General features: G+C 45.0%; 1 protein-coding gene across 2 annotated transcripts in view; it reads left to right on the forward strand.

Moving 5' to 3' along the window:
* Window positions 1-73: 73 nt before the first annotated feature.
* Window positions 74-13,693, forward strand: part of Sec23ip (SEC23 interacting protein) — a 42,965-nt gene continuing 29,345 nt past the window's right edge. Inside the window, exons 1-5 of one of the 2 annotated variants that reach the window (NM_001134859.1) lie at window positions 74-381; window positions 5,801-6,330; window positions 8,869-9,079; window positions 10,255-10,448; window positions 13,430-13,519. In NM_001134859.1, the coding sequence (NP_001128331.1) occupies window positions 225-381; window positions 5,801-6,330; window positions 8,869-9,079; window positions 10,255-10,448; window positions 13,430-13,519 (1,182 nt within the window). In that variant the 5' untranslated portion in view covers window positions 74-224. The remainder of the gene's footprint in view (window positions 382-5,800; window positions 6,331-8,868; window positions 9,080-10,254; window positions 10,449-13,429; window positions 13,520-13,693) is intronic. The other variant, XM_087560197.1, reaches the window with a different exon arrangement.

The following is a 13,693-nucleotide window of genomic DNA, read 5'->3' on the forward strand; positions in this document are numbered from 1 at the left end:
TATCGCGAGGCCGAGGGTGTCACGTGATAGGCTTGGGTCTGAAGCCGATTCCACCTTATTGATTTTGGGCGACGTCAGCTTCCGGAAGAAAATCGGTCCCTTAGTCGCTGTCCTGTGGTCACCGTGCGCAGGTGCGGAAGTGCGGTGGCATGCTCAGGACCGGTTTCCGGTCTGTGTGAGGCACCGGGCTCGCAGAGCCACGTAACGGACGGGGGTCTGCAACCATGGCGGATAGGAAGGCTAACGGTGGCGGAGCGTCCGCCTCCTCGTCAGGCACTAACTTACTCTTCTCCTCCTCGGCCACGGAGTTCAGTTTCAACGTGCCCTTCATCCCCGTCACGCAGGCCGCCGCCTCCCCGGCTTCCCTGCTCTTACCCGGAGGTAGTGAGCCGAGGGCACTTGGGGGCCGGTGTGTGTCCTGGGAGGTGGGTGGGACAGGAGCGTCGCCTTTTCTGAGCCGCTTGCCAGGGTCAGCAGTGACCAGCTTCCAGAGGCCAGGGACTGGAGGATCCTGGAGGAGGGGCCCAGGCGATGAGGCTCGGAACTCCTGTCATTGCGCAACTGTTTGTTGACCACCCACTGGTGTGCTGGTGCTGGCCGAAAACGCAGCTAAATTAGACAGTTGCCCTTTGCTGGAATACCGTAAGCTGTCCTCCTACTGAGAAACACCGGTGGTAGGGCAGGACATCACCCAGGAGACAGTAAGTTATCTCCAGAGGAGACAGTGCCTCTCTTGTAGAGTACTCTAAACTCTCTCCTCGTAAAAGACCCTCAGTTCCAGAAGGACGCCTGCCAGGATAGAAGCGCATTCTACTAGCTTTGCTATGTAATGTCTGATGTACAGCTACAGAATGCAGTCCTCCTTTTTCAAGGTACCACTTCCTTTGAGTTTTTCCTTGTTCTCTTAGGCCCTACACCTGCTTTCACCTCCTGCTTTTGATTAAGCTCTGTGTATTATCTGGGAAGACTGATTTTTTTTTTTTTAAACAAACTGGTGATTAGGAACACAGACTATGTTCAGACCTGACCCTGCCACTAACTTGCTGTATGGCCTCAGGCATGACATTTGACCTGTCTGCCTAAGATTTCTTGTTTTCAGCCCCTATACCCCGGTTTGATAGCAGGGTCTCTCTGTAGTACCGGCTGTCCTGGAACTCACGGTATAGACCAGGCTGGCCTCAGACTTAAAGGATCCACCTGCCTCTGCGTCTGAGTGCTGGGATTAAAGGCGTTCTTCACTATGCCCGGTCTCATTTTTTTTTTTTTTTTTTTTTTTGGTTCTTTTTTTCGGAGCTGGGGACCGAACCCAGGGCCTTGCGCTTCCTAGGTAAGCGCTCTACCACTGAGCTAAATCCCCAGCCCCGCCCGGTCTCATTTTGTAGAGTTCTAAATGTAGTGTCCCACACATATTGTTGTGTAAATACTTGCGAGCCAAGTACCTCTGCCTCTCCATGTGGACTGTGAACTTCTTACCTCTTCCATATTCAGGATCTTGTTTAGTGCCTGGCACATAGGTCCTTGATAAGTGCTGAACTTTTCCCACTAAATAACTCCTGCTTGGAAGGCTAAGGGGAGTTTCCTGGGAAGGAAAGAAAGACAAATGGAAGCATGTGTGTGTGAAGGCCCTCCTTTCTGGTGTTTCTTCTTGTAACTGTCCGACATGTGCATAGAATGAAGCATACAGAATGTCTGGTGGGTGTTTGATGAGCGAGTGGGGGCATGGATTCCAAGAGTGCCTCTGCCTCATGTACTTTCTTCGGTGAAGATTGTGGCTGGAGCAGAGTAGTGTGGAAGGATCTAGAAATCAAGGTTGAGCCTTGAGTTTTTCAGATCGTTCTCGGCCTCCCGAGTGTTGTTTGATTTGTACTCGTTTTCCTTGATGTATAATATTTAATGTGTTATTGTCAGTGCGTGGCATTTCTGTAATTTTATGTGCATTGATTGGTGTTCTGCCTGCCTTTGTGTCCATGTGGGGGTATTGGACTCCTTGGAGCTGGAAGTTACAGACAGTTGTGAGCTGCCATGTGGGTGCTGGGAATTGAACCCAGGTCTTCTGAAAGAGCAGCCAGTGCTCCTAACTACTGAGCCATCTCTCCAGCTCAACATTTTTATTCTCAGTTTTAAGATAAGTATATAGATCTTTAGATTTATTCATTTGTTAATTACCTTTTGAGACATGATGTCATTTTTGTAGCCCAGGTTAACCTGGAACTTGTGGCAGGCCTCTTGTCGTGGTCTCTCAGGTGCTGTGACTACAGGCATGGTCCACCGTTCCTTTAAAGTTCATTTTTACTATTTTTAAAAATGTGTACTTGGGTGTATCTGTCTTTGTGTCTCTGCTCTCAGAGGCCAGAGACTTTGGCTCTCCCTGGAGCTAGAGTTACGGGTGGATGTGAGCTACCTGATCTGGGTGCTGGGAAACAAATTAGGGTCCTCTGCAAGAGCAGCACATGCTCGTAATCCCTGAGCTAACTTTCCAACCCCAGCTTGAAAACTGTTGCTTCTTAGATGCAAACTTATTTTTTATGAGAGCATAAGTAGGTTTTAGAACTACCATTCCAGGGGCTGGGGATTTAGCTCAGTGGTAGAGCGCCTACCTAGGAAGCGCAAGGCCCTGGGTTCGGTCCCCAACTCCGAAAAAAAGAACCAAAAAAAAAAAAAAAAAAAAAAAAAAAAGAACTACCATTCCACCACCATTCCATAACAAGCATTTTCTTTTCTTCCTCTTCTTCCTCTTCTTCCTCTTCTTCTTCCTCCTCCTCCTCTTCCTCCTCTTCCTCCTCCTCCTCCTCCTCTTCTTCTTCCTCCTCCTCCTCTTCCTCCTCCTCCTCCTCCTCCTCCTCCTCCTCCTCCTCCTCCTCCTCCTCCTCTTCTTCTTCTTCTTCTTCTTCTTCTTCTTCTTCTTCTTCTTCTTCTTTTGAGTCAGGATCTCTCTGTTAAGTAGTTCTGGCTGTCTCAGAACTCTCTGTGTAAACCAGGCTGATCTTGAACTTATAGTGATCCACGTTCCTCCGCCTCCTGAGTGCATAACAAGTATTTTCTATACTTAAAGGTGTCTTAGTCAGAGATCTCTTAGCGCACTCCCAGAGCCAGACGAGATCCCATCTCCTTGAAAGCAACAGTCGCATCAGTGGTGGAGACACATGGGGAGCAGAAGTGAGCCGAACTGCTTGACTCTGTCAGGCCCTGTGGTAGATGTCCAGGTGGCATGGAACAGACAGTTCTGCCTTTGTAAATAAACACAGGCACTGGCTTTCAGAAGCTGTAGTAGTACAGGTTAAACACAGCTGGAGATGGGATGGGTCGGCTGCTGTGGTCCTGTCTCAGCTGATGGTGTGCAGGCATGATGTCCCTTAAGGCCTCAGCGTCTCTGAGTAGGGTTTGAAGGATCCATAGAGGAATCTGGAGATGAGGAACAATCTGCAGGCTTGGCCCTCTTCTATATGGGGCAGAATGGACCTCTTTTCTCTCCTCTGCATCCTGTCCTTCCACCCTTAACTTGTCTTCAAGTAGATCATGCCTAGCGGGCATTGGCCTAGGTGTCTGTGGGCCTCATAGACTGTCCTAAAAGGTGTGAACGCTGTGGGGAGCCTTCTAAGTTTTCTGTTGATGAGGGTCTCACTATGCAGCTCTGACTGGCCTAGAAGTACGGAATTAGGAAGTGCTCCTAGGGGGAAGCTTGTAGTGTGTTGAGGTCAGTATTTTATTTATGATTGGTGCTAGTTTGAAAAATGTTTCCTGGACCAAGTCAGTCTGAAGTTCTCTTACTGGGTGAGAGATTCCACAAAAGGCTCTTCATTGTTGGGGATGAACACAGTCTAGTGAGGGTCACAAGACTAGAGAATGATGGAGGACCTATTAGAATAGTAGAAGGCTGAAGCAGAGGGAGGCCCTGGGCAAGAAGTGTTCTCTCTTCAGTAATGAAGAAACTGCTGATGAGAATCTTTTTCTTCTCCCACTTTTAATTTTTTTTTTTTTTAAATTCTGGCTATGGTGGTACATACCTTTGTTTGATCCTAGTACTTTGGAAGCAGAGGCAGGTGGATCTCTGAGTTCAAAGCCATCTTGGTCTACAGAGTGAGTTCCGGGACAGTCAGGGCTGCATAGTGAAGCCCTCCGTCTTGAAAAAAAATTAAAACAAAATTATTATTATTATTATTATTATTATTATTATTATTATTATTATTATTATTATTATTTGGTTCTTTTTTTTTCGGAGCTGGGGACCGAACCCAGGGCCTTGCGCTTCCTAGGCAAGCGCTCTACCACTGAACTAAATCCCCAACCCCAAAAATTATTTTTTTTAAGATTGGCTTTAAGTGTTCTGCCTGCCTCAGTCTGGAGAAAACTGCAACTGTAGACATGTCTTTATGAATAGTTTTCATAGTTCAGAAGGACAGCCTTAGATACCGTATTTTGATTGGAATTGTGTTTTGGGTGTTATGGCCAAACCTGTGGAGAGGAGCCATTCACTGATTTGGTATGTGAAGTGCATCTGGGACAACCTGGAAGCCGTGAAGCAGGATCCCTGTGAGGTCACAGAGAGCCCAGAGCTTGGCAGTTCTCCAGGGGCAGGGCCACAAGTGTGCCTGTTGTGCGGGAGTGGCCCCACACAGCTGATGGACTGTAGCCCTCCAGCAGATAAGCACGGCCAGAGCTAGGGGAGGGAAGATTAGGAGGGCGAAGCTGAAAGCTGTTTGTAAAAGTAGAGCAGGGAAGAGAGGGGTGAAGGTCTAGTTCGTGGGAAAGTGATCCCTTGGAAATTACTGTTTCAACAGAGAATTCAGTGAAGACGATGCTGGCCAAGGAGAAGTGAGGAGCTCTTCTCCTAGAAAAATGAGATTGCTAATGACTTACCATATTTCTTTTAAAGCATTTTTCATTCATTTATTGTGTGTGCCATGTGTGGAGGGTCAGAGGACAGTTTGTGGGAGTTGGTTCTCTCATTCTATCCTGTTGGTTCTGGGGCATTCAGCTTTTCCTGCTGAGCCGTCTTGCCAGCGTGACCTGGTGTCTATGTGTGAACATGGGATTGTGATTACTGGTTACGGGTTGCAGTTAGTGGGTAACCGACATTGGCAACACAGATGCTCATTTGTAAGACCCCATTTCATACTTGTCTACAGAGCTAATGCCTGGACTTTAGTTTCTTCTTCTTATTGTAGAAATTAAATTACATGTTTAGATATATGGTAACATTTGAATTATATAAAATAAGTTCAAAATATAAAAAAGGTACAAATTAATTTCTTTTAAAAATCCTTTAACACATAATAAAATAAATATTTATATAGAAAGTAAGAAGGGCAAAAACTGTTTTCTCTTTTCCTTTCTTTCTCCTTCTTCTTTTTTTTACTTTGAGATAGGGTTTTTTTTTTTTTTTTTTTTTTTTGTTCTTTTTTTTGGAGCTGGGGACCGAACCCAGGGCCTTGCGCTTCCTAGGCAAGCGCTCTACCACTGAGCTAAATCCCCAACCCCGAGATAGGGTTTTTTGTGTAGTCCTGGTTGTCCTGGAACTCTCATTGTAGACCAGGCTGGACTCAAACTCACAGAGATCCTACTGCCTCTGCCCTCAGTACTGGGATTTAAAGGCGTGTGCCACCATGTTTGGCTCATTTTATAGCATATTCAAATAAAATTTTTTAGGAGAAAAGTCTTGAAGGAAAATTCTGCTTGTTTTTCTGTAGTGGAGAAATACAGGTTAGAAGAGTGTAGTCAGAGGCCTAACTGCTAGGTCTTCCTTACAGAGCCTAAGAGAGTGATATCGCTCTTAAACCATTGCTCTCCTCTTCTGTTGCAGAAGACTCCACAGATGTTGGTGAGGAGGATAGCTTCCTTGGTCAGACTTCAACTCACACATCCACCCCACAGACATTCAGTTACTTCTCTCAGGTATCAAGCAGTAGTGATCCATTTGGGAACATTGGACAGTCGCCCTTAGCGACCACAGCAATGTCGGCTGGACAGTCAGCACTTCCCAAGCCCCCAGCCACACTCCCTTTTACAACTGGATCCCAAGACATGCTGAATGCATTTCCACCCTCTGTTTCCAAGGCTCCCTATGGTGCTGCGCCTTCCTCACAGATGGGAGCAAGCACCTATTTGCCTTCTCAGCCAAGTAGTCTCCCTCCAAATTTTGGGAGCCCACCCCAAGGGATTCCTCAACAAGGACATAACCCGTATCGCCACACTCCTGTCAGCAGCCGGGCAAATCCCTATATAACACCTCCACAACTACAGCAGTGTCAGACGCCGGGCCACCCCTCCTACCCTCCACCCTCTGCACCCCCAGTGCAGACATACCAAATGCCGCCAGGACCATTGCCACCGGTACGTGAATGCCATACTGCTTTTCTCTCTCACCTTAGTGAAAGTTTTTAAAAAAAATTGTATACTTAAAAAAAACATTTTGAGATTTCTTTTTATGTCACATGTATTGTTGTCAGCATGTGTGTCTGTGTACCATGTACATGCAATGACCTTGGCAAGAAGGAGGCATGAGATCCCCTGGAACTGGAGCTACACGTGTTAGCCACCATGTGGGTGCTAGGATTTGTACCTGGGTCCTTAACTGCTGAACAATCTCTCTAGCTCAGCTTTATGCATTTTAACATGCACATGAGGATAAAACATTTTTTAAAAGATTTATTTATTTATTTTATGTATACGAGTACACTGTATTTAAAAAGATTTATTTATTTATTTTATGTATATGAGACACACCGAAGAGGGCATCGGATCCCACTACAGATTGTTGTGAGCCACCATGTGGTTGCTGGGGATTGAACTCAGGACCTCTGGAAGAGCAGCCAGTGCTCTTAACCTGTGAGCCTTCTCTCCAGCCCAGATAAAACATTTTTTTATTTTATATATACAAGTGTTTTACCTGAATGCGTTTCTGTACACCGTATGTGTGCCTAGTGCCTCAGAATGCCAGAAAGGGTGGTCATAGTCTCTAGAACTGGAGTTATAGATGGTTGTGAGTGTTAGTTACCATTTGGATTCTAGAAACTGAATCTAGGTTTTCTGCAAGCACAGCAAGTAATTTTAACCAGTGGGCCATTTCTCCAGCACCAGGACAAAATGTTTACAGAGGAGTGTGGTGTGTTACTGGTCATACCAGGGTGTTAAATGTGATAGGTAGACACTTCCACTAGGCTGTACCCCTGGCTCACCTTTTAATTTTGGGACAGGATCTTGCTAAATTGCTTTGTTTGGCCTCAAACTCTTTCTTGCCTCAGTCTCAAGTAATTGGTATTATGTGTACATGACACAAAGGGTGTTCTTTGTAAACTATGCTTTGAAGTAAACATTCTTCTAGAAGGAGCTAATTAGAGGCCAGCAAGATGGTGCAGAGTAAAGGCACTTGCCCCAAACCTGAGGATCAGATTTAGAACCCCAGGGCTCATACAATGCAAAGAGAGAACTGGTCCTACAAATTGTCCCCTGACTTCCACACTTGGCTATGGCACAAGCATGCCCACCCAAAGAAGCAAGCAAACAAATGTATAAATATAAAATGTGTTCATATTCAAATTTACAACACCTATTTACTGGAGTAATACTTGATTTTAATTGCTGAGGTACTCAATGATCGTCTCTGATATTGGTGTAGAATATCAGTAATGAGTGTTACCTAAGGGCGTGGGAGAACTGAGGCAGCATTGACTGCCAGCTTCTCATCTTAATTGTACTAGTTAGTGAAAATGCCCAATTACAGCGGCTGAAATAGACCTCTCCACTAAGTTTTTGTTTGTTTGAGACAGGGTTTCACTGTGTAGCCCTGGCTGTCCTGGAACTCATTCTGTAGACCAGGCTGGCCTCAAACTCAGAGATCTGCCTGCCTCTGCCTTCAGAGTTGTGGGATTAAAGGCTTGTGCCACCACTGCCCAGCTTTCTACTAATTTGTTAATATTAATGGAAATTCTTCTCTCTGTATGTTTGTGTTAGTTAGATTGACATTTAAATATTTACGTTCTTAGAAATGGAATGGCTGGATCAAAAAGTATGGGTGTTCTAAAGATTTTAAGAATGATGGAACCTGGGGTTGGGGATTTAGCTCAGCGGTAGAGCGCTTGCCTAGCAAGCGCAAGGCCCTGGGTTCGGTCTCCAGCTCAGGGAAAAAAAAAAAAAAAAAAAAAAAAAGAATGATGGAACCTGTACAGATTGTGTGCATGGAGCACAAGTTCCGGCCATATAGAGTCTCAGCACTGAGGAGGAGTGGGCACAGAGTTCCCGCCTAACCAAGAGGCTGCTAATGCATGGCAGTGGCTGGGAGAGGGGAAGCAGTTGTGTTCTGTGGAGTGACGTGGTGTGTCCACCACACTCCAGGGCAGCTCATGCCCAGGAGGGTCGGCCAGCACAAGATGAGGTCTGTCGTGTGCGTGCTGTCTGTTTGTTCCTTTGTTATTTGGGTTTTTGTTTTTGCTTTTAAGAGAGAAAAAAAGCAAGAAATTGAGTGAGTGTAGACTGGGAGGGGTCAGGGGAAGGGAAAGAATATGACCAAATTATATTGTATGAAACACTTAAAAATAAATATATTAACAATTTTAAAATTATGGGAGACATTGCTGGGTGTCAGTTTGCCATTAGCATGCAGAAGTCTAGTTCACTTTGCAACTGATGTGAAGTTCTAGTATACTAGTTACGATTTCCCCCCCCCCCCCCCCGGAGCTGGGGACCGAACCCAGGGCCTTGCGCTTCCTAGGCAAGCGCTCTACCACTGAGCTAAATCCCCAACCCCACTAGTTACGATATTAAGTGGTTACCTGGAAATACATGTAGGATAATTATTACTGAGAGCAATTTGATTTTGAAGTGGTTACGGAATTTCTTTTGGACACTTGTGACAGTCTTAATTTTCTTCAGCTTCCTACAGCAGTGCAATCACCAGCGCAGCAACAAGTCCCAGCCAGACCTGCAGGACCCCTTGTACAGGGGCCATCTCCTTTTGTACTTCAGAACCAGTATGAACCTGTCCAGCCACACTGGTTTTACTGCAAGGAGGTGGAATATAAACAACTGTGGATGCCTTTCAGTGTGCTTGACTCTCTGAATCTTGAAGAGATCTATAATTCAGGTAAGTGTTCATCTTGCGTTATTCCGTCTCATTTGCGACAGCGATAAATTGAAGGGTATTTGTCTATGGTCTTCTTCAACTGTCAGACTCCTTAGTCTGGTTAGCCTCCAGATCCTGCTTTAAGATGGTAGGTACTAATTAATGCATCCCTAGTTACTTAGCAAAATGTTCACAGAAATAGTTTAGTAATTTCTTTGTCTTAGCTGGTTACAGTGCCACCTTTGCATCCGAGCATAGGCAGACCTGTGAGTTTAAAGCCAACCAAGTGAGCTCCAGGCCAGCCAAGGCCACATAGGTAGACGCTGCCTCAGTAAAACAAGATATAACCAAAAGAGTTGTTTTAAATCAGAGAGGTAGAGTTGTTACATAATCCAGGTTTTAGTTTCCTTTATCTCTTACTCATTTGGGGTTAACGGGCATGAAGGATTTCCTGTGGAACTCTTTTGTGGAATGCTATGTGAAAAAAGTGTTCTGAGGTCAGATGAGTTTTGGAAATAATTATTCTCATGTGTACCTTTTGAGAGAGATGCCACACAGGTATATCGTAAGGCTCTGAGTAGTCTTGCAGCATACCAATATGATTTTTTATCTTGATATTATCTGATTATGAAACTTAAATATCAGTCAGTATTCGCCAGCACATTTCCTGGAACATTTTGGTACATTGATGCTATTGTTCCATTTTACTTTCTAAATGGGGTCTCAAGTAGCCCAGGCTGGCTTCTACCTCACCAGGTAGCTATAATTATCCAGTAACTCCTGATCCTCCTGACTCCATCTCTCAAGTGCTGGAGTTACAGGTGTATGCATCTGGTTTGATATTACTACTTAAAAACTCATCAACTATTTCAGTTGTTTCGTGATTGCTGTTTTAACTTGCCCCGGCTCCTTGTTTCTTCTCAAGAAAAGTTATGCTGCAGAGCGGTGATGTCAGTCATGACAGGAGGACAGGAAGACTGCTGGGAGGTTGAGGCCAGCCACAGAGTGAGACTCTGCTTCGCAAGCAAACAAGCAAACAAATGTCATGATTTTGAGCAATACAAATTATCTTGTGTTTTCAAATCAGACAAAAGCTTAATTGTCTGTCTTTGACTAGTAGCGTAATGAATTATCGTTAATGTTATTTGTATTTTCAAATGTGCCTGGTAATGAGAAAATGTCCTCTTGGTTTCTAGTGCAGCCAGATCCTGAGAATGTGGTTCTAGGCACGGATGGCGGACGCTATGATGTGTACCTTTATGACCGCATGAGGAAGTCTGTGTACTGGGAAGAGGAGCCGGCTGAAGTGAGACGCTGTACTTGGTTTTACAAGGGGGACACAGATAGCAGATTTATTCCCTATACAGAGGAGTTCAGTGAAAAACTAGAGGTATGAATGTTTTTTCTTTATACTTTTCTTTACACAACAAAGGCATGTATGCAAGACAGGCTTCTGTGGTGCCACTCACAGTGGAGATGGCTTTATATACAAGGTGGCCTGTGTTGATCCTGTCACAATGGAGATCGATTTTTAAGTGGCATTGTCCTTCAGGAAGTGCTGCAGGTAACAGCCCTGTGTCTCAAGATAAGACTGTATGTTTTGGAAGGGGCACATTCCACATCTGCTAAGGTATTCATATTAGACCTTTGAGCAAATTTAGGTAGAAACTAGGCATGATAGCACTTGCTTGTAATCTTAGCATTCATGAGGCCAAGGCAGAGTATCATGAGTTTGGGGACTGCCGTGGGCTAATAGAGGAACCAGTTTATAAAAACAGTCAGTCTTTCTCTCCTCCTCCCCCTCATTTCTCTCTCCCTTTCCTCCTCCCTCCCTGTCTCCCTCTACCCTCTCTTTTGAGACAGGATTTCTCTGTGTAGCCCTGACTGTCCTGGAACTCACTCTGTAGTCTAGGCTGGCTTCGAATTCACAGAGGTCCACCTGCCTCTGCTTCCTGAGTGCTGGGATTAAGGGCGTGCGCTAAAACAATTTCTTAAAGCATAATTTTTAAAAATTTTATGGCATTTATTTGTGTGTGCTCTTACATGTGCACATGTTGCATGACTAGAGGTAAGAGAACATTCCAGAATTGGTTCTTTTCCTTCTACTGTGTGGGCCCTGGGGGTGAAAATTAGGTATTTATGTTTGGCAGCAAGTGTCTTTGCCCACTGAGCGCTCTGACACTGGCCCTTAAAGCATAATTTAGTTAGCTCAGTAGGGAAATATATCAAAGGTGCTAATCCCTAGAGCTTAATCTAGATAAGCAAGTCACTAAGGATACACTGGAATTGTTGGTGGGTTAGGCAGGGTCGTGCTGTAGCTGTAGTATCCCAGAGTCCAACATTGTAGGCTTAGTATTTTGAAGCTAAAAGTGCAGTGTTCATGTGTGAGTCTCTGAAACAGAGCAAGCACTTTTATTTTAAACATTATTTTATGTATATGAATATACTGTTGCACTGTTGGTGTCTTCAGACACACCAGAAGAGGGCATCGGATCCCATTATAGATGGTTGTGAGCCACCATGTGGTTGCTGGGAGTTGAGTTCAGGACTTCTGCCAATGTTCTTAACCATTGAGCCATTTCCAGCCACAGCAAGCATTTTCTTTTAACTGTAATGATAATATTGTGTGTGGGTAACACAGCTCTAGGCTGGACTAGCAAGCCAAGTCTTGCCCATTGCATCGGCATGAGGCCCAAACTCCTGCCCAGCTTTCTAAGAAACCCACTGCCTCAGTGGAGGGTGGGAAGTGAGAAACAGATGATGCCCATGATTGGTGTGTGGTTGATCCTGTCTACCAGGACAAAGAGCAGAAGTGATTTTGATTTGAAAATGCTTTTAATTTTATAATGACACAATTATCTCCATAGAAAACCAGGCGAACCTTTAGAAATAAACACCATTAGCTCAGTATAAGAGCTGAGAGTTTGTAGAAAACTTCAATAAAAGGCATGCATGAGGGCTAGGGCTTGTAGTTGAGTGGCAAATGTCTACCCAGTGTGCACAAGCCTCTGGGTTTAATGTCCATACTTTGAGGGGAAGAAAGATTTGCATAAGCTGGGCACAGCAAAATGAGCCTCTAGGCCCAACTATTCAAGGCTATAGAGCAAGATTATTACCCCACCAGGTAAAAGTATAAAAGTGACCAGGTACAGTAACATGTGCTTTAATCTAAGTCAGCTGGAGGCAGAGGCAGGTAGATCACTGAGTGAGAGGCCAGCCTGGTCTATATAGCAAGCTTGAGACACTGTCTAAAAAAAAAAAAAAAGTTGGGCAGTGGTGGTATATACCTTTAATCCCACCACAGGAGAAGCAGAGGCAGAGGCAGAGGCAGAGAGGCAGAGAGAGGCAGAGAGAGACAGAGAGAGGCAGAGAGAGGCAGAGAGGCGCAGAGGCAGAGGCAGACAAATCTCCAAGTTAAGACCAGTATGGTTTACAGAGTGGGTTCCAAGACAACCAGAGCTACACAGAGAAACCCTGTCTGGAAAAACAACCCCAAAAGCACTGAGTGCTCTTACAGAGGGCTCAGGGTTGATTTTCAGCAGGCGCAGCTAATAGCTATTGGTGACTCCAGTTCCAGGGGATCTAACACCCTTTTCTGACTTCTTAGGACACCAGGTGTGCACATGGTACATAATACATACATGTTGGCAGAGCACTCACTCACACATGTTAAAAAGCAGCCAGTGACTCAGGAGTGGCGCTAACTCCTGTGTGTGTGTATGTGCAGACTCAGCCTCAGCGCTGTCCCCAGAGTGCTGGTGAAGTACTAGTCCCTAGTACCCACAAATGCCACTTTGTGTGGAGCAAGGGTGTCGCAGGTAAAATCATTCGAGATGTAGTTACTCGAGTAGGATGGTCTCGAGGCCTCTGTAGCTAGTGTCATTATGTATAGTAAACACTAAGACAGACTTGTTCAGAAAGACAGAATGCTGTGCTTTGATAAAGGCAGAGGTGGGAGTCAGGTTTAGAGCACTGAATGGCCTTGATTGTAGCAGGCCAAGGGTAGTTGGGGCTCTCCATGTAGATTTCATAGGATTGCTGTCCAGCTGTCACCTTGATTTTGGAGTGGTAGCCTCAGGAACTTGAGACAATCAATTAATTTTACAACTATACTCAGCTTGTTTAGCCCTAAGAAACTGATGTACTGTCTAAGCTGCCATTGTTTTCTCCATGGAATGGAGATATTACTTAGGAGCATGTGAGAGCAAACACTGAGTAATTTATGTCAGATAGTCAGATGTCAGGACAGTAAACCAGTAAACCAGACCTACCGTTAGTTACTGCTGTGCTGCCAGCGTAGTCCTGATGGCCTTCCAGCCCGTTGGCATGACTCAGGTCGACTGTGCTGTATTGTGTGTTCTGTCTTTGCAGGCCGAGTATAAAAAAGCTGTGACCACAAACCAGTGGCACCGCAGGCTAGAGTTTCCAAGTGGAGAGACTATCGTGATGCACAACCCAAAGGTGAGTTGCTGTATGTGTGATAATGTTTCATTTCTACTGGTTTTGGCAGTGGTTTATTTACAATAAATGTGTTACTTTTAAATCAGTCAGTCAGTCAATCAAGACAGGGCTTCTCTATTTAGCTCTGATGTCCTGGAACTCACTTTGCAGATCAGCCCGGTTTTGAACTCACAG

The sequence above is a fragment of the Rattus norvegicus genome, chromosome 1 (genome assembly GCF_021556685.1).
Source record: "Rattus norvegicus strain SHRSP/BbbUtx chromosome 1, alternate assembly SHRSP_T2T, whole genome shotgun sequence".
Lineage (NCBI taxonomy): Eukaryota > Metazoa > Chordata > Mammalia > Rodentia > Muridae > Rattus > Rattus norvegicus.